The 21,258-nt window shown below is 42.6% G+C and overlaps 1 protein-coding gene across 6 annotated transcripts in view; it reads right to left on the bottom strand.

The window, feature by feature from the left end:
* PDZD2 (PDZ domain containing 2) overlaps positions 1-21,258 on the bottom strand; it is a 486,763-nt gene that overhangs the window by 97,246 nt on the left and 368,259 nt on the right. For all 6 annotated transcript variants that reach the window (XM_020995096.1, XM_078153229.1, XM_078153227.1 and 3 more), the window contains 2 exons: positions 15,594-15,726; positions 8,063-8,227 (listed from right to left, as the gene is read on the bottom strand). In XM_020995096.1, coding sequence (XP_020850755.1) covers positions 8,063-8,227; positions 15,594-15,726 — 298 coding nt within the window. The remainder of the gene's footprint in view (positions 1-8,062; positions 8,228-15,593; positions 15,727-21,258) is intronic.

Genomic DNA, 21,258 nt, shown 5'->3' with positions numbered 1-21,258 from the left:
CAGCTTGTAAGTGTCTGAGGCAAGATTTGAACTCAAGTCTTACTGACTCCAAGTCCAGGATTCTATTCACTGCTCCAATTAACTGCTGAGCAGTAGAGAGCAGGGCAGCTAGGTGGCACAGTGGATAGAGCACTGGGCTGGAGTCAGGAAGACCCGAGTCCAAATCTGCCCTCAGATACTTACTAGCTGTGAGACCTTGAGCAAGTCACTTAACCCTGTTTGCCTCAGTTTCCTCATCTGTAAAATGGGCTGGAGAAGGAAATGACAAACCACTTGAGTATGTCTGCCAAGAAAACCCCAGATAGGGTCACCAAGGGTCAGGCACAAGTGAACAACCACCTGACAGGAGAGCTTGTCTTGAAGCCTTACAGATCCTGCCTCTGACACATACTGGCCCTGTGATTCTGGGCAAGTGGTTTAACCTCTCAGGCAGCACTTTCAGACTTCGAGTTGCAGAGAAGGTGTTTTTACTCTCTTTTTGTCCTTATTGCTCTTTGAATCACTCATCCAAATCAATCTATCACCAGCATTTTATTTTTTCAACTACATGTAAAGACAAATTATACCATTTATTTTTTTAAAAATTTTGAGTTCTAAATTTTCTCCCTTTCTCCTCTCCCCCTCCCTAAAGCAGTTTGCTATAGGTTATATGTGTGCAATCATATAAAACATATTTCCATATTAGTCTTGTTGACTCATCCAAACTTAAATCATCAGGATACCTAAACTCACCATTCTTATCTTCTTTGCAAAACACTCAGACTACTTGTCAACACCATTTACCCCGGACCAACCATGAAAATAACTCTTTAAAATGTTGCACAAGATATTCAAAAGCATCTAGACATTTATAAAGCCACACTTAGCACAAATTTTATTCAGCAAACCACTATTTTTAGCAAAACACAAAGCTAAATACATCTTCAATGGAGCCACACTAATTGATTCAATGGAGCACACATATAACCTAAGTACTGTGCTTGGGATGCTCACTGCTCCTGGTGCTAGGATTAATGACACCTTGACCTGAGACCTACAGCATGGCAGCACCCAGATTAACTTCTTCTCCCTTTCTCTCTAAAGTCTTGATTCTACAACTTTTCCCCTCAAACTGTGGCCATCCAGATGCTATCCATGATTCTGCCCATTCTCGTGGCTCTGAAGCTGTTAGAGCAGATCCCTTTGATGCCTCGGGAAGCAGGATACAGACCCTCTGATTGATGGACTAAACAATCTCTTCCTTACCTAGCTTGGGACAATTGCAGATCTGGCAACTTCAACACTTCCATTGCTTTTATTATTATTTTTAAACACACACATATTAAAATGAACCAAATTCCCAGCCACTTTAAAGACGTTATCTATGTTGTGTGTGCCTTGTTACACTGACACGGTTCTTCTCTCTTGCATCATGAGAGTTACAGTTCCTTACAAAGCCATCATCCCATGTTATTTGTTGTGGTTCTATTTTTTGCTGATAATGCATCACTCTTTAAACTTGCATCAGAATATAAGCTTCCCACGGTCCCTTCCAGCTCTCCTTCTATACTCATGATGGATCTTTGAGGGATGAGACTATTTTGGTTCTGCTTTTTAATAATAATAACAATGATAATGCTAATAATTAAAAAGCATTTTGAGGTTTGCAAAGCACTTTCTTTACACATTTTGTCTCCTTTGATCCTCTCAGCAACTATGGGAGGTGGGTGCTGTTATCATCCACATTTTATAGATGAGGGAAACAGAGGTTGAGAGACATTAGGTGTCCAGGGTTACATAGCAAATAAAGCGTCTGAGGCAGGATTTGAACTCAGGTCTTCTTGATTCCAAGTCCAAGGCTTTATCCAGTAAGCCATATCCTTAGTGTCTAGCACAGTGTCTGGCTTACAGCAGGGCCCAGGTATTTGTAGCATCAAGATAAGAGCTCTCTCTCCAAACAGCAAAATCATCATTGACATGTGGCAATTCTTTGATGTTCAACACAGGTATCACCAACAAGGACTTGTTTTGTTTTTTTAAACTCTGACTAGGTGCCAAGCACCAGATAAACAAAGAGAAAGATGCACCACCTCCTGTCCTCAATTAGCTTTCAGTCTAACTGGGAGATAGGACCCATACATAAAAAGGATAACCAACCATACGAGGAAGTAGACACTAGTATTTAGTGAGTGGCGTAAATGGTAAGTGATCCAGGAATTCAAGGGAAAGAGATATCACTGTGCTCTAGCGCAGGCAGGAGGAGGCATCCAGAAGGATGTAAGATATGAAAGGGGCTATATGGAAAAGGTAAGGCAATTCATTTTAACCTCTTTGGGTTTCAGTTTCCTTATCTGTAAAATAAAGTTAGACTAGACTAGGTGACCTCCAAGGACCCTTCCAGTTATGATCCTATGACCGAGAACCTGCCCAGCAAACTTCCCATCTGCTCATTTACTGACATGTTTTCTTCTCTCCATCTAATACCTACTTATCTTTAGGGCTCAGCTTTGAATCCCTTCCAGGAAGCCTTTTTTTCCCTTGACCCCCATAGTGATATTCTTTACTCTCTGAATTCTTTCAGCATATTAGTATAGCACTCAATTCACATCCTTAAATGGTTAACTATATGTTTCTGCAATCTCTTCATACCTCTGAGAAACGAGGGTTTTAAAGGGAATAGCCCTGAGGCTCGTTCTCGGTCTAAATCTATGCTCCCGGGATCAGGTATCTGCCCTGATGCTGGGACCTGTGATTATCTCCCTAACTGGACTGTTTCCCATCAACATAACAAAACTTTTGGGATACGTCTAGGAAGCTTGCCCTTGTTTTTCTGCTGCCATGCATCCTGGCTGAAACTGTATTCTCTTTCTTTTGCCTGAACGGAGTCTGAATCCATGGCCCTTCCCTAGGTTAGACTCCATTGCTTAGCATCTTTCTCCTAAGATATTAATAGGTTCTAAATGAATGGTTGCATGGAGATTCACGTGGGGGAGTAAACATCTGTATTTCTCATCTAACAGAACCCACAGGCCATTTATGTAGCACAAGAGGCCTTTGAGAGGAGGTTAAAACCATATGGGGCCAAATACCATTATTACCAGCTCCAAAAGATTGTTCACATTCTTAGGTCATACTGGAATTTTGTTGTATCCAGTGCTTTTCCAATATGTTGGCCATCTCTTGGGGCTCTGAAAAATGTATGTTTTAATGGTATATATTGTGGCAAGACTTGATGTGGACACTTCTTTTCATTAGAAGCCTCAGATTACTTTGTAAATAAGAGCAAGTTGTGCCCAATGACACTCCCTGGAGAGCAGGCATGATGTTATCCCCACATGGAGAGATGGGTCCTCAGAGAAATTATGTCAGTCAGCACAGCCCTAAGAATTCAGTTTCTTTATCCTTGATCTAATACTTAATGTAGGCTCCCTTTCTAGGGTCCAGGATGCCTGCCAACAGCAACAAAATTCTGTGCCATCCCCTGCCAGCCTATCTCTGATGTCCAAATTCTACCATTGATTCCTTTGGGTTACGACATTATCTAGAATGTATTAAGAATGTATCCAGAAACTGAACAATGTAAAGCTCTTTCAGCTATTAACATGTGAGCACAAATAAAGTAATTGAATTCCCTTCAAAGAGTTGCTCATATAGCCAAAAATACTATAGGTAGGTTTCAGTAGGGGGAGGACTAGCTAGAGAGGTCCAGAGGTAAGGAAATGGGAGCAGAGAGGGAAGATCCCTAAAGGGTCTGCGGGAAGTGGAGAAGGTGATTCTAAATGAGAAGAGACAAACACTGAAAGGGTAGGTGGATAACCCTAGAAGAATAGGAAAAGCCTCACCAAGAGGACATTTTTACCTTGAGGGCATTCCTGCTGAGGCCTGTGGACTAAATGAATACCTGAATCACCCAAGAAGGGATCCAGGTCAAAGATTTGTAATCCAGTCCCCTTTGATTTGTAATTTAAAAGAAAAAAAATAAGTTCCTAAGCCAATTAAACCAATGAAACCTCTTACTAAGCTTTCATCAACAACACAGTGAAAGTCTTTTATTTCACAGATGGAAATGATTAAAGAGGCTGTCAAATTCCCTTCATACATTTCTTATTTCTGCACCTGTAAATCCTGGTCTGGCCATTCCCTCCAGAGCACTTAAGTTGAGCAAATGTAACTCAAACCTTGAGGATATGCAGTGTGCCCTTGTTATTTATTTTTCGTGGCTCCTATAAATGGCAGTCAGATTTTCCTTTCAAATAGGTTCAGTCCATGTTTAGGGAAAAGACATATGGGGAATGTCAAATCTGAGGTGCAGGGCAGGGAGAGGGAAGGATGAGAGAGAAGAGAAAGTCGAAAGTCACCCATCATTTACAAGATGATCATCGATTCCTGTTATGACTGAATGCAAACTTGGACAGTAAGAGACATGTTGGCCAGCTTCATGAACCAGGTAGAAGGGAAAATAAAACAAAAAACCAACTTTTTTAACTCAATGGCACATTCTGGAGACTGGAATGGGGGAGGGGGAGAAGATGGGCTTAGGCTTTTTTAAAGTAACAAAACAGATTTTTAAACTAACCTGGACTACCAATCCCTACCCAGTCAGCAAGCCCCTTGTCTTTTACAGGATTATTCCAGGTAAGGGAAGAGGTCTGCTGTAGGTGGGCAGAATCTTCCTCCTAGTAAGAAATCTGGATCCTCAAAATCTACCAAGGAAGCCCTAATGTAGCCGTCCAGTGTACCCTCACAAATTAGGAACTAATAGGCACTGTGTAAAAGCATTTGGGAATAGGGTGAGAAAGAATGAGTTCCTGGAGAAAGTATGAATTAAAAAGAACAGATTAAATCTTCAGTCATTCAACAAACACTTCATCACCTACTATGCGCATGGCTTTGTACTACTGCTTTCTGGACATTTCCATATGGGTACTCCCAAAGCACCTCCAAGTCCACACCAAAAATTATCTTTCTCTCTAAATCCACTTCTCCTTCAAATTTCCCTTCTTCAGTTGAAGACACCATCACCATCATTCCCAGACATCCTGGATCATCCTTACATCTTCCTCTCTTTCATTCCACATACACTTGATTTGTTGATTTTACTTCCATAACATCTCTTGCATCCCTCCCTTCTGATCAATTACCGCACAAATTCAGGTCCCTAATACCTCTCATCTGAACTACTGAAATAGTCGACTAGTTGGTCTTCCTGTTTCCAGCCTCTTCCTCCTCTAATCTATCCCTCATTAAGTTGGCAGAATAATATTCCTAAAGCATAGCTCTGACCACATCACTCCTGTGCTTGAGAATCTTCAATGGCCCCCTATTACTTCTAAGATAAAATATAAAATCCTCAGTGCAGCATTTAAAACTCTTCTAGAACGGTTCTGGACTTGTTTCACATTAATCTCATACATACACTTTGTATTTCAGCCAAAGTGGCTTACCTGCTATTCGTAGAAGTTAGCACTCTACTCTCCCATCCCCATGCCTTTAGACATATTGCTTCTCCTTCCTCACTACCTTCCTCACCTCTGCCTCAGAGAATCATTCTCTCCTTCAAGTCTCAAGTTATGTGCTCCTTTCCATGGAAGGGTCTTCATGCTCACCCCAGCTGTCAGTCCTCCCTCCCTGCTCATATTATCTTCTATTTACTTCTGTCCCCATGCTGTTTCCCTTGGTAGAATGTAAACCTGTTAAGGTTTGGGACTATTTTTCATTTTCTCTTTTTGTCCCCATTGCCACGCACATAGTAGGTACTTCAGAAATGCTTGTTAAGTTGAACTGAACAGAAAAGATCTAGTTTTGCCCTCTAGGAGAGTTCAGTCTAGTAGTGGACACATACAGAGGCCGCATGATCTCTGGTCAGGTATGTTAGAGTGGAGGTTCTTTTCATGTGTATGTGGGGCCAGATGGCCAAGAGGTCACTTTCAACTCTCAGATTCTGTGATTCTTTGATAACACAGATAACTCTAACCAGTGACATGCTCAGAAAGAGGTGGCTTTACTTTAGCCATATATCATAAACCTGGACCACTTCCATCCTTATCAAAAGGAAGGGCTAACTTTCTTCCTCCTTCAGTCTCTCCCCTTGAGTTCTTGATCACTAACCAAAAGTGCCCCAGGCCCAGTGGCTACTCAATAGTCCCTGGATAACTAGGATATTGCAATATATTATATTAGATATTAGGGGTCTCCAAAAGCCACAGGTGTTATATAAAAGTGCCACATGCTGCTCTTCTGATTCGACCTTCAAAATGTGCCTGCCATGGTCCAAGTACCACCCTGGGATCCAGAGGACTCAGAGACAAAAACCAAAAGTGTCCCTGCCTGCAGGGAAGCTCACATTCTTCTGAGAGAACGGTGAACCACATGTACTCCGCAAAGCAAATTACAAGATAGATGCAAAGTAAATACAAAGTCATCAGCTCAAGAGCCTTGTGCTGGTATCATAGGATTAAACATTCCACCCAATTTTTTACTATTTAAAAAATAAAAAATAAATTCCTCCACTTTCAAGCCCAAAGGCCCTCAGACCATGTGACCCTGGGCAAGTCAACCTCTAGGAGTTTCAGTTTCCTTCAGTTTCAGGTGTACATTACTAAAGCAGAGGTTTCACACAGTGCATCAAGGGCCACCAATGAGACTGTCACCTTACTGCCAAAGAATTGGAAATTGAGGGGATGCCCATCAATTGGGGAATGGCTGAAGAAGTTGTGGTATATGAATGTAATGGAATACTATTGTGCTATAAGAAATGATGAACAGGCAGACTTCAGAAAAACCTGGAAAGCTAAGTGGCGCAGTGGATAGAGCACCGGCGTTGGAGTCAAGAGGACCTGAGTTCAAATCCAGAGTCACCAAAAAAAAAAAGACTTACATGAACTGATGCTAAGTGAAGTAAGCAGAACCAAAAGAACATTGTACTCAGTAACAGCAAAATTGTGTGATGATCAACTATGACTGACTTAGCTCTTCTCAGCAAGCAAGGATCTAAGACAATTCCAAAAGACTCATGATGGAAAATGCTATCCACAACCAGAGAAAGAACTGTGGAATCTGAATGCAGATCCAAACATACTATTTTCTCTTTCTTGTGGTTTTTCTCTTTTCATCTGATTCTTCTTTCACAACATGACTGATATGGAAATATGTTTAATATGATTGTACATGTATAGCCCATATCAGATTGCTTGCTGTCTGGGATGGGGGAAAGGAGGGAGAAAAAAATTTGGAACTCAAAATCTTATAAAAGTGAATGTTGAAAACTATCTTTATATGTAATTTGACAAAATAAAATACTATTAAGTGGGGGGGGGAGAGATTGTCATCTTACCCTGCCAACATAAAGTCACTTTATTAAATGCCTGTGAAAGTTATCCCCGAACTGAAACTGATTCCCATTTACTTCACTTTCCTGTCTCAGACATCTCTTGCAATTGTGTTTTTTCCCCCCTTTTAACATGCCTATCCGCCATACAGGGAAAAATAAAGATACTATAACAAAAACAAGAATAAGAACTCACACTTACATAGCACTGTTGAAAATCTGCTTGTCTCACTTTGTCACACAGCGACATTATCTCATTTGATCCTCTCCACAACCCTGTGAGGTAGGTATGGTTATCATCCTCATTTTGCAGATGAGGACACTGGAGGCTGACTCACCCACGCTAATACAGTGAGCAAATATGTGAGGCAGAATTCAAACCCAGGTCTCCCTGACTCCAAATCTAGTGCTCCATCTACTACCCCACACTACTAATAGCTCACACCTTCATGTTGCTTTTAAGTTTACCAAGTACTCACCTCACAACTTTGTGAGGTAGATGTTATAAATATTATTCCCACTGTACACATGAAAAAACTGAGGCTCTGTGATGAGTCTTCTGATTGAAGTCACAGGGCTCTTTTCAGTCTACCATGCTCTCAGTCTCATGGATCTGATCAGCTCCCAGTCTCTGACATTCTCCCTAAAGGAAAACTTCTTCTAGACTAGGTATTCATTCACCAAGTCCCGATATCCATTTGTTTGGAAAATATACCTCAAATGCTGAAGCCCCAGGGCACCCAAGGACACACTTACTGCTCCATGGGTTGGCGATTGGCTGGCTCCCTTTTCCTCTTCACCATCTGGCTCTTCGTTCTCCTTATTATCAGTATAAGAGGAAACATCCGGGCCTGAATAAGTACTAAGCAGGTCTGGCAAACTTGTAGATGGATATTTGAGGAAGTCCACTTCAGAGCTTTCCTATTGGGAATACAATCAAAAGCCCAGTGAGTGTCACATGGTGGTCCAGTTCAGAGACAGAGGAAAGCTTAGACAGCGTGCAGGCAGCCCCTCAAGGACTTGCCCAAAATCCCCCCTAGAACTGGGAAAAAAAAAGCCAGAAATGTCTACGTTGGCAGCTACTCTATTTTTCATCTGATATTTGTTGATATCTTCTGTTTTGACATAATTTTCACTTCCCAATAGATTCCTCCCCATCTCCTTTGCCCAGCAAGTCACTAGTTCAACCTTCCTTGATTTTCTTTTTTTTCCTCTCCTTCCCCCCCCCATTGTTATTTCACCTGCATACATTAATTGGCAATAGAATAGATTTTTATGTGAATCAATGCATCAAATTAGAGTCTAAAAAAGGCTGACCACTAAACACAGTAAGATTTTTTTTAAAGACAAAGATTTTTTGAAAAAGAAGAGGGGAAAAGCCATTCAGAATAACCAGCCAACATATCAGCTACATCTAATAGTACATGCAATACCCCCAAACCTCTATTCCAACCTCTGCAAAGGAGGGAGAAAGGTACATTTTCTTAACTCATCCCCAGGACCTCACTGGGTCATTATAGTTACTCAGCATTCCATTTTGCTTTGCAAAGCCATCTTAAAGGACTGTTCTATGTCAAATGCAGTAAATATCTCAAATCTTTTCTGGAATGCCTATCTGAATCACAGACCTATCTAAAATTCCCCCGGCATTCTACAGCAAGGGTGAATTCCTTCTTGGGCATTCTAGAAAGTAATGCCAGATTCTTAGGAGCACGTAGGAAACTCTGCCTGAAATATTTCTTGTAATATTATTTGATCTCTGTTCAAGCACTAACAACATAAAGGGAGTTGCCAAGGGAGCTGGGTAGCATACAGAATCGCAGTTTCATAAATTTAGAGGTAGAAGAGACCCTAGGCATAGTGTGGTCTAATTTCCCACATTTTAAAAACTGAGTGACACAGATTATAGGTAGCAGGGTCAGGATTTGAACCCAGGTCTTCTGATTCCAAATCCTGGACTTACCCCACTGTTCCATGCTGCCTCGATTTCACTTCTTTTTTCAGGAAGTCTAATCTGTGAGGATTTGATTAACAGCACACATGCCACCTAAGCATTTTAACCTTCTATTGCTCACTTAGTTGGCGCAGTAGATAGAAAGTGCTGGCAGCTAGGTGGTACATGGATAGAGTGCCAGGCCTGGAGTCGGGAAGATTCATCTTCCCGAGTTCAGTTCTGGCCTCAGACATATAGTAGCTGGGTGACCCTGGGCAAGTCACTTAACTACATTTGCCTCATTTTCCTCATCCACAAAATGAGCTGGAGAAGGAAATGGCAAATCACACCAGTATCTCTGCCAAGAAAACCCCAAATGGAGTCACAGGGAGTTGGACATGACTAAAAACAACTCAGCAACAACATGCAGAGTGCTGGGCCTTGAGTCAAGAAGACTTGAGTTCAAATTAGGCCTCAAATGTCTATTAGCTGTGTAACCTTGGGCAAATCACTGAACCCTAAAATAGGGTTGCCCCTAAAATAGGGATCATAATAGTGCCTATCTCACAGGCTTGTTGCGAGTTTCAAATGACATAATATTTGCAAAATACTTAGCACATAAACAGCATATAGTAGGTGCTTAATAAATGCTTATTCGCTTCTCAGCTTCCCCATCTGTAAAACCAAGGTGTTGAAACAGATGAACTTTAATGTCCTCTCCAGCTCTAAATTCTATTATCCTAAATTCTGCTTAACCCATAGCTTTTTCCTATCAGCCTTGGCAAGCCCAAGCAACAAAATCTACCCAGTCAAGTAGGGTGACTCTGAAATAGGCCATGGGTCAGTGATATAAAGGAAGTTCGACCCAGAAACCCAGGGCTGTGGCAAGCCAAGAATATCCAAGTGTGCTCCGTCAAAATTGTCCAGGAGTGATTTAGAGAATTCATGTTTACAATATGACTGTGACTATGCTCCTGTTTCTGAGACTAATTAAAATATAGGCAACTTGATGAAAACCAGATGCCACTCATTGGTGTTTCCTGCCTCTTCTTGAATTCTGGGGAGATTTCCTAAGATGATGAGTAGGAGCATGTGGGTTAAGTAGTTTTGGGGGCTTCTTCCCTGCCTAAATTGTCTGTAGATATAAAGAAATTGAAAACCACTGGTCCCTGTACACCTAACCCCACCCTCCTCCACCCCAACACACACCTAATTTCTTAGATGACTAGGCCTTCCTTTCAGTAAAAAGAAATCACAATCACAAAACATTGCCCCATTTGCCAATGTCCAGTTGACGGCTCTGGCCAGCCCAACCTTCCCTTGATTTTCTTTTTTTCCCTCCCTCCCTCCCTCCCTCCCTCCCTTCCTTCCTTCCTTCTCTCCCTCTCCTTCTCTCTTTCCCTCTCCCTTTCTCTCTTTCATTGTTATTTCACCTGAATAATACACTCATTGACAATAGAATAGATTTTTATTTGGATCAGTGCATCAAATTAGAGACTCGAAAATGCTGACTATTAAAGACAGTAAGTGGGAGGGGTCAAGGGAAGGAGAATGGAGGAAAACTCAGGATGGAAATAAATGCCATTCATATCAGTCTGAAAGAGGTGCAAATCCCTTGGCTGAGGTTTTGTCAATATGCCCCGTGGTTTTCTGTGTCCTGTGGGAGCCTGCAGGTAAGACAGATAAAGGAGGTGAAACTCTGGAGAGAAAAATAGGACATGTCAGATTTCTTCCCGGGAACACGGCTAGGCTGTTCAAAGTTGACATGGGCCCAGTGCAGGAAACGTGATAGCACACTCGTCGGGCCAAGGGCAGGGTGCACAGCTCTGCAGAGTTGAACAGACTCCAGCAAAAAGATAAACATATCCCCCTCCCATCCGAGACATTTTTCAGAAGAAAGGAAACACAGTGAAGGCCTTGCTGCTGGCACTGGAGGCAAGGAGACCAAAAGGACGTTCTGACAGAGGGAGCAGGCATGCAGCTGCAAGTGAGCGTGGCAGTAACCCCGGTTTCCATAGGTGTGTCCAGCTCCAGGGCCACAAAAATGATCCGTTCTGGACTCCTCTCTGTCAGGGCCCCGCACTGAGGCCTCGACTGAAGAACTGAATGAAGTTGATTAAACAAAAATGCAAACTGTGTAACCTTTCTGAGATGTGAACTCTGTTGGACCACCAGTGAAAGGGCATTCAGAAGGCCAGGACCAGCCCTGGAGAAGCTGACTCGTCTTCCAGTGATACTGATAGAGTCTTTGCAGCCCTGCTTTCATTCATTTGGTGGAGAGTGACTGCTAAGGGCAAAGTGTGAAGCAGCCTGGCACAGCCAATAGAGAGCCAACCTTAGAATCAGAATGACCTGGATACTATTAGCTGTGTGAGTTATCCTCTCAGTGCCTCAGGCATCTCTCCAAGACAATAAGTTACACACCAGGGACCTACTGATCTGCATCTGTAGAGAGAGTTCTCACACCAAGAGCTCCTTACGCTGATGAAATCATAGACCAGGGGTGGGGAACCTGCAGCCTCAAGCCTACATGGGGGCACAAGATCAAGACCTTTCCTCATGAACCACTTCCCAACACCTCCCCCTTCCCAAGTGAGCTAAAATGTGGCAATTCTCCATAATAATAACAACAACAATAGTTAGCATTATCCAGTGTTTACTATATGGTAGGCACTGTGCTAAGTGCTTTAGATATTTTATCTCATTTGGTCTTCACAACAATCTTGCAAAGTTGATGCTATTATTATTCCCATTCTACTGTTGAAAAAACTGAGGCAGACAGAGGTTAAGTGACTTGCCCAGGGTCACACAGCTAGTACATATCTGAGGCTGGATTTGAACCTAGGTCTTCCTGACTCCAGGACCAGTATTCCATCCCTCACAACAGCCAGTTGCCTAAGAAAGGGGTGACTACATATCAAGTGGGGTGAAGATACTTAACATACTAATTATTTTTAGAGAGAGACACTAGGTCTGTGATTTCATTGGTATTAGGAACTCTTAGATACAGAAACTCCTAACAGGGGAAGTTGGGGCCTTCTCTGCCACTTCTAGTCTGAGAGTAATGAGATTAAGATACTCAAACAGACAGTACATGCGAGAGCTGGAATCTGAACCCACATTTTCCTGGTTTAAATAGGGTACCTGATTACCTACTAGGCCAAAGTGCTTATCTTATTACTTTATAGTAAAATATACTATGTATTTATATAAAATATAGAAAATTCTTTATTATACAATATTATATAAACATATAATATGAAATTAAACATAATAAGGAACATATTATATAATAACAAATAGAATCCCTAGTTGCCTTCAATACTTATATACATACATATATATATATATACACACACACACACACACACACACACACACACATACATATACATATTCATATACACACACACACACAGAGCAAGAGAGAGCTAAGTATTAAAGGCAACTAGGGATTCTGTGAGGCAGAGACGAGAATATGTATTTTGATGCTGAAGGCCTATGCAAAGTCATGGAGTTGAGAGATGGGGGCTTGTATTCAAGAAATGGCTAGAAAACTGGTTTGGTCAGAGTGTAGGGGTCATGAAGGGGACTAATAAGTAATAAGACTGGAAATGCAGGTTGGCCCTATGCTAAAAAGTGTTTTAAATGACAAACTGAGTACTTAATATTTGACTTTAGGATGTAATAGGGAGCCACTGAAGTTTTTTGAGTAGTGGAGTGACATGACAAAGAACTTCAGTTTTGCATAAAGGGAGATATCTGAGCTGGGCCTTGAAGGAAGACAGTGATTCAGAAAGACCAAGAGAAGGAATCATGCTATTTGCTTCATAATGTCCAGTGCCTTATATATAGCAGAGACAAAAGAACTATCAGTCAAACACACAAATAAATAATAGAATAAATGAATGAATAAATAAATGCATGATTACTTATTTAAATGTGTTGATGGTAGTATGAGATGATATTTTCCTTGTCATAACAATTAATTTCCAAATCCTGTGTGGCCCTTAATTGTGGATTTTTACCTGTGTACATGACTGATTCTGTTTTCTCTGGGAGGATAATTTTTTTCAAATAGGCAAAAAGGTCCTCATCCCTGATTTAGAAATTGTCAGGAAAAGAATGGAATAGGGCCACAGTATGCATGGCACCTATATTTCTCTGGAAGGGATAGTCCCAGACCTCATGCCTCTAGTAAGCTAAAGTAGGAGGGAGAGAAGCCATAGATAATTCTAAGGACTAAAACATCCAACACACACACACACACACACACACACACACACACACACACACACAGAGCAAACAGCTGTGGCCACTCTGAAGCTCTTCTAGGACCTGGGCCACCTTTTGGTATTAATTCAAAGAAGTTCTAAACTGTGGTACCAAATCATTAAGTTGTCAATAATATGGCCCGTTTCATTGTCTCAACTGCAGCAAAAAGAGGATGCATTGAGAAACAAGTTACACCTGTTCCCTCTTGATTTCACATCTACTGGATCTACACGATTAGTTAGGCAATGGTGTTTGTAGAGAGCGTGTAGAGGCCAGTGATGTTCCCAGGAGGGAAGTGGGATCTCAACCCATTAGCTCCACGTGTCACATGGAATGCCAACCCACAATGTGACCTTGAAATCTCCTCTCTGAGAAAGTTAGGTCAAAAAGCATTTATTAAGTGCCTGCAATGTACCAGGCACTGAAGATACAAAGATAAGCAAAAACAGTCCCTGCTTTCAAGGTGTTCACAGTCTAAGAGGGGGAGAAAACATGGAAACAACTATGTACAAAGAAATTGCAGATAGGATAAACTGGAGGTAATTTTCAGGGGGAAGGCCCAAGCATTAAGATAGGAAAGGGAAAGGCTTCTCACAGAAGGTGTGATTTTAACTGGGACCTGAAGGAAGCCAGGGAAGCCAGGACACAGCAATGAGGAAGGAAGGCCTTCCAGGCATGGGGGACAGTCAGAAAAAATGCAGTCAGTAGATAGAACATCTTGCTCCAGAAATAGCAAAGAGCCAAGTGCCTTTGCATCATGAACTATGTGGATGGGAGTGAGTTATGAGAAGACTGGAAAAGGGAGGAAAAGGCCAGTTTATGAAGAATTTCAAACATCAGAGAACTTTATATTTGATTCCAGGGCTATTGCTGAAGAAGATCATGAAGAAGAAAAGGAGAAAGCTTTTTGGTTGGGAACAAACCCAAGGCTAAGAGTGGGGCAGAAACCTGGGCCCTAGTCCTAGTTGCTCCACAAACTAGCTCCTTACTGTTGAGACCTCAGTTTCCAATTCTGTCAAATGACTGTGTTGCACAAAGGCCCAATTCAGAAACCACTTCTTTCAGGATGTTTTTCTTGATGACCCTGGTTAAAAATGGTCTTTCTTATAATACTTTGCCTGGACCTCTCCCCTGCATTTATAACACAGTTAGTTATGTATACATTTTCCTTTCTCCAATCTCCATTTGATTATAAGTGCCTCAAAAATAGGGGTTGGGCCAGATCTATGATATTTCAGTGACTATAAAAGCAATATATATATTTTCTTATTGAAACTGTATCATCCATAAAGTCTCTTTTGGCTAGAAAATGCTATGCTTCTAAAAACAACATCCCACCCCAAGCATATCTGGGTCAGGACCTTCACTTCATCTGATTCTTGTTCAGATGCACTTAGGAGTGAACATCTTAATCTGTTCCCCCATACCTACCTAAAGTCTTTTACATTCCTCCTTTTCTCTGAAGAATTTCTGTCCTGCCATTGCATTATTCTTTTTCTCCCTCCAAAATATTTGTTCCCATTTCTTATTTTGCCAAACTCGTCTTCCCCAGCCCTAACTTTCCAACCATTTATTTACATGTGTGTGTACACACACACACACACACACACACACACACACACACACACACACCCATAAGTTAAAATAAAACCAATGCTCACACACATAACACTTGGCCAAACACCTTTGTGTGCTTATTGGTTAGACCTATGTCTTTAGAAAAAAAAGTCTCTTGGAGGCAAAATTCCTTCTATTAGAGGTGTTTGGTGTGAAAATAAAATAATTTTTTTAATGAAATTTAATTTTTAAAAAATGCAGGATGCAAATTCAAAAAGATAAAGAGTTGTCTTGGAACGAAGAAGATGTAATTTCAAGTCCTGATGGCGACACATACTGGCTGTGTGAGCTTGGACACTTCATTTAACCTCTAAATGTCCCAGGCAACTCTGTAAGAGTATAAGTTTCAGAGACAATACCAACCTTTATTGATAGATGGACTTTCTTCATAACAATGCAATCACAAATACAGTCCACATCCCCATCCTTGCCACTGTGAAAATGATAACGGAAAATACCTACCCTGCTGGCCACAACTAGCTGAACTAGTCCAGCTGCAGCACGGAGAATGGCCACAGCTTCCTGATGGGAGAGGCCAACCAGTGACTGACCATTGATCATTAGCAGCTCATCTCCTGAGGTCAGCCTGCCATCCCTAAGGAAGCAAAGAGGAAAAAACAACCTTTGTCAAGATGCTTCAGGAGAAGAATTGTGATTTTCCTGGAATGGGGGTGGGAGTGGGGGAGGTGGTTTGTATGGGCCAGGGTGCATTCAAAAGAGGAAGAAATAATGACCAAAAAACAATTTTAAGTAGAATTACTTGACTGCATGGTTTGAAGTGACTAGCATTAAGCCCACAGGTAAGTAACAGTCCCAAAGATGACATAAGTTTTAGTGTGTTAGTGAGAAATCCATCACAGGAGCCCCCTTTCTCTGGCATTTCCATGTCAATTACTAGCAACAAAGAAACCTTCTCAACTGACTTGAATATGGTAGATATATGCACCCTTGGTAGATGGAGAAGCAAAGAACCCACGAGCTTGAGATGATTGACATATGACCCCAAGATATATGGCCCCATGAAGTGCTGTTCTCTATCCTGAGGGTAATAGCAGACATTGCCCCCTATCTCTGTGTGAGTCAGATCCACTGATTGTATGAATAGCTTCCTGGAGTAGACAGGTGAGGGTGAAACTCCCAACTGCAGACCTAGGTTACTCTGCTCTCCCAGGGCTAGGGTCTATATGCCCATCAGCCTCATCCTCATCCTCACTTCCCTGATGCCATTGAACCCCCAACTTATATGATGTTCTCTCATGGCCTTCTGTTTCACGTGTGGTCTCATGCTCTTCTCTCTTTCTCATAGGATGGGTCGCTAGATCCATTCTGGGAAGTCCCAGTCAGGGGCCTGAGGAGCCTCAGATATGACCTCAGCAAATGCATACAGAGTTGGGGTGGGGGAGGGCCTGAGTTTCCACATGCTGTGGGAGGGAGGAGAAAGAATTCCAACCCATAGCTGGTTCACTAGAACCAAGGAGGGGAGACAAGCACAGATTTCTCACCCACCCCCTCAGCTCAGGTTGCTGAATGAAGTCATGGGAACTGGAATAGTAAGGGGCCAATAGTTTGGATGAGGGAGGGTCCCGGCCCGGTCCTATCTGCACCAAACACTAACTTTTCCACATACCTGCCAGAGGCTACAGGAGGAGCTGAGAGAGTTTGCAAAATGTGTCAACTTTCTATATCAGTTTTTAGGATAAATGTAGGAGTCTGTAAGGCCAGTAAGGGGAAAAGACATCCCCCCTTGAACTACAGCACAATATCTCCCAACATCCTAGAAATACGTCCTACATTTCCCCTTCACAGCTCTTCCTAGCAATGTGGTGACCAGGGGAAGGATGTAATTTTCTGGTGTCATTCAGCGTTGGCTTTGACAGATTCACCTAGTATTATGATGGAGGAGGAAGTAACTACCATCCTTCTCTCGCCCAGCCAGAGGACAAGAGTTTCCAGGCTGTCTCACATCATCTTTGTGACTACAGCCAATGAAGGACCCATCAGTGCTACCAGTTTGACAAATATCACCCTATCTGTAGCTGGGCTTCCAGTGTCTCCTTCTGAGGGTCACTGGTGAGCGAAGCTTCCAAGTCTGGCCTTATTCCTTTCCTTAAGCTCCAGTGATCTTGGGGAGCCGTATTGTCTGCTCGGGCACTTGCTACGGAGAGCTCACGAGGCAGAGGGGCTGCTAGAGAAGCATCTCTCCATTCCCAGGGAAGGAAGGAGGTGGGCAAGGGAATGCAGAGAATGTGAAATCATCATGGGGTGAACAGTGAGGAAAATAGAAGCAAGTCAGAGTAAGAGGCAGGACTTCAGATGAGGCAAATCACAAGACCACAGGTTTAGAATAGCTGGGCCCCCACAGGCCGCCTGGTCCAGCTCCCCCATTTACAAATGAGGAGCTTGAAGCCGAGAGGCGTGAAGGGATGTGCCTGATGAGAAAACCATTCTCTGTCTACTGATCCAGCCCCATCCATCACCCAGCTTCCTTTCTCATTCCCAGGGAGGCTCTACCTCTCACCGGCTGATGAATCCCTATCTACCTCAAGACCAAAAGTCCTGAGGAGGAAGAGTATATGTCCTGTAGATTTTTTTTTCTTTTCTTTTCTTTTTAGGCAATTGGGGTTAAGTGACTTGCCCAGGGTCACACAGCTAGTAAGTGTCAAGTATTTGGTCTGAGGCTGGATTTGAACTCAGGTCCTCCTGACTTCAGGGCTGGTGCTCTATCCACTGTACCACCTATAGATTTTTTTTTTCATAGTGGACCAACCCTCTTCATGGGAGATGGACCAGGATGTTCCCATCAGTGAAAGCCTCTGTCCTTTTCTCCTGCAGACTCATTATTTGTGATTACACTGTGGTTAGTCTTATCCTGATGGTCTTGGATGACCTATATCTAATAGACCTGTGTCACTGACTAATGTTACAAATGGAGAGAGCCCTATCATAAAGCCAGGAGAGTCCTCATCTGAACTACCAGACCCAACAGAACAAAGTAGATCAGACGACGTCTAAAAGCACCCATCCCAAAGTGTAAGGGCCCCAAATATGATTGAAAATAAAGGGCTGGATCTCTGCGGTTTGTGGTCTCTGTGTTGTGGACAGCAGGAGGAGCTTACCATACTGCCTGGAGTCCAGAAAGGTATCTCAGTAAGACAGAGTGGATCTGCAGTGATGTCAAACTCCAATGGAAATGGGCTATATGTTGACTTAGAAAACCACAAATTAACATTATTGATGTTTTCCTGCAATTTCATTTATTTTCTTAAACATTTCTCACTTACATTTTAATCTGGGTCCTTGTACTTGGGAGTTTTGTGGACCACTGGGAATTTAACACCTCTGTGCTAGTGGATGTCATCTGTTTCCATGGCTTTAACTCTGCCTACTATGGGAACCCAAGTCCTATCTCTAGCTTTGCCTGTCTCTGAGCTCCAAGCAATCAGTTAACAAGTATGACTTCCTTCAGCAAGCTAAGCTGAGAGGGTAGGAAAGCTGTCTCTGTCTCTCCTTCTTGGTTCTGATGAACCAGCTAGGAGTTGAAATATTTTTTCCTTTGTTCTCACAACCCAAGACCCCCAACCCAACGTCCACCCGCAGGCCCTCACCTTCTGTGTGTTCTAAAACTAACATCATCCTGGCCCCCACCCCCTGAGCAACAGTGATTTCACCAAACTTAGGCAAAGGTTAAGAACTGGAGTCTGGCCAACCCTGTGTTCACAAGTAGGAGCCAGCTTATTTTTCCTTTGAGGGAGGGAACTGGGCATCAGATCTCAGAAAGAGGAAATGGAGGTCTGGAAGGACTGAGTCAAGTTCAAAATCAGGAAAGTCAGAAAGCTAGCTCTTACTGGCAGTAAAACTGGCAAGGACTTGTACTTAGGTTCAGGAATTCCAGGGTACAAGTGCAGAATGAGAGGGGACAGGGGTAGGAGACATGGCCAGGAAGCAATTTAAGTAAAAAGGACCTGGGAGGGTTTTAACGAACTGTGGACTCAGTATGGGTCAATGATGAAACCCAGCAATCCAGAAAAGCCAATATATCTTAGGCTACATTATTAGAAGTCTAGTGTCCCAAGGAATGGAGCTAGATTCTGCCCTGGTCAGACTATGTCTGGGAGTACTATGCCCAATTCTGGGTACCATATTTTAAATGAGACACTGATATTTAGAGCATGTCCAGGGAAGGTGATCAGGAAAGAGAAGTCACATAATTAAAGGAAGTATTCTAAAAAGGCAGCCTGAGGCAAAGGCTAGAAGTGGGCCAGGCTAGTTGAAGGGTAACAGGGAAGGACCAGCAGTCTCTAGATGAAGAAATCAAGAGTCATCCCAAGGAAACCCCCAAATCCAAGCAGAGATCTATTAAAAGAGAAAGAAATCAAATGGAGTAGGATCAGAATCAAAGCTGGAGATTTTGAAGAACAAGAGAATTCAAATCAACATCCAGGTGAACTCAACTCTTTCCCCATGGTGGCTTGACTTATGCCACTGTGCCTCACAGTGCCCACACCATCACTTTCCCTGGCAGATAGGGGCAAGGAGTGGCTGAGAGCAACTCTGACTGAAGGATGTCAGGGGGAAATACTAGGAGACTGGAAGCATGAGGGACAGCACTGATGAGAACTGGGCCCACAAAAGGGCAGAACCCAAAAACTCACAGAGGGTTTAGCCGCAAGAGCTCAGAGTACTCATTGTATGCATCACAGACTTCATCATAGCCTGGTTTTGATCCTGGAAACTGCTCTCCCCTAAGGTGGTTCATTCCCCTCCCACCAGCTCTAATTGGTAGTGTTTTCTTACAATGAGAAGTGTGCTTCTCTGGAACTTTGACTAGTTGCTCCTAGTTTTCCCCTCTGAGAGTCGAATGTCTCTTCCTCGTGCTAGCCTTTAGAATACATAAAAGCACTGATGCCTCTGATGGCCACTCGACCCCCTGTCCTTTAAAGTCAGAAGCTCAAACCTCATGGTAGCTATTGTTAATGTTCTCCTAGAGACCCTGGATGGAAGCCCTGGACTCCTCCCTCTTACCTACCTGCCTCTCTCTAGGCTCCCTGCTCATCCATTCTATAACCAAGTTCTGTGGATGTCCTCTTCCCACAAAATACCTGCATCTGTCACCCCCTCTCAAGGAACAGGGTGACTCTGTGATTTGTTGTTGATGTTTGAGTTGTTTCAGTCTTGCCTGACTCTCCATGACCCCATCTGGGGTTTTCTTGGTTTGCCATTTCCTTTGTCAGCAAATTTTACAGATGAGGAAATTAAGGCAAACAGGGTTAAGTAACTTGCCTAGGGTCACACAGCTACTAAGTGTCTGAGGCTGGATTTGAACTCAGGAAGATGAGTCAAGAATACCTGGGTTCTAATCCTTAATCTGTCACTCAATACTTATATGACCTTGAGCAAGTTGCTTATACTTTCTAGACCTCAGTTTCCACCTCTGTAAAATGAAGAGGTTGTATTAGATGACCTCTAAGATGTTTTCAGCTCTGAACCTATGATTTCACGCGAGAACCAATTAATAGACACAAATACATATACACGTGTGAGAAATGCTAATTGTTTGGTTCCCACAGAATTGATAAGAAAACAGGACAGGGGGAGATTAGGTTATTGATTAATTGATTTCTTGGTTTACACAAATATGTAAATAGGGCAGGGGGAGATTAGATTATTGATTAATTGGTTTATTGGTTTACACAAATATGTAAACAAGATGAGGGAGAGACTGGTTTTCACAGACTCTATAGAAACAATATATATTGCAATTGCAAACAGATGTTAAATGGGACGTGCAGGAATGTTGGAGCAAATTGGGGGTTAAAGCCAAGTGATCCTGTATAACCACTTGCCCTGCTCCTGTATAGATGTGTGATTCCAATGAAGGATCACACCCAATTCTCATGAGAATTGTTAATAAAGGTATCTCTCCTCTCACTCCACAGCTGTGATTTCTTTATGACCCAGCTAACTCTTGTTCTGGGAACTCTGGGACCCGAGTCTCGGGCTGAATTCTGAATTGAGTCTGGGGTTTTTATAACACATGCAAATGTTATGTCCTCCTCAGAATTCCCTAGGTTTGGCATGTTGGAAGGTAAATCCAAGAGGTAAATTCCTTCCCCCACAGCTTCTGGGA

Source organism: Phascolarctos cinereus, unplaced genomic scaffold (genome assembly GCF_003287225.1).
Source record: "Phascolarctos cinereus isolate Bilbo 61053 unplaced genomic scaffold, phaCin_HiC Scaffold_4;HRSCAF=312, whole genome shotgun sequence".
Taxonomy (NCBI): domain Eukaryota; kingdom Metazoa; phylum Chordata; class Mammalia; order Diprotodontia; family Phascolarctidae; genus Phascolarctos; species Phascolarctos cinereus.
Note: the sequence above shows the minus strand (reverse complement) of the source record. Positions and strands in the feature narration are given on the sequence as shown.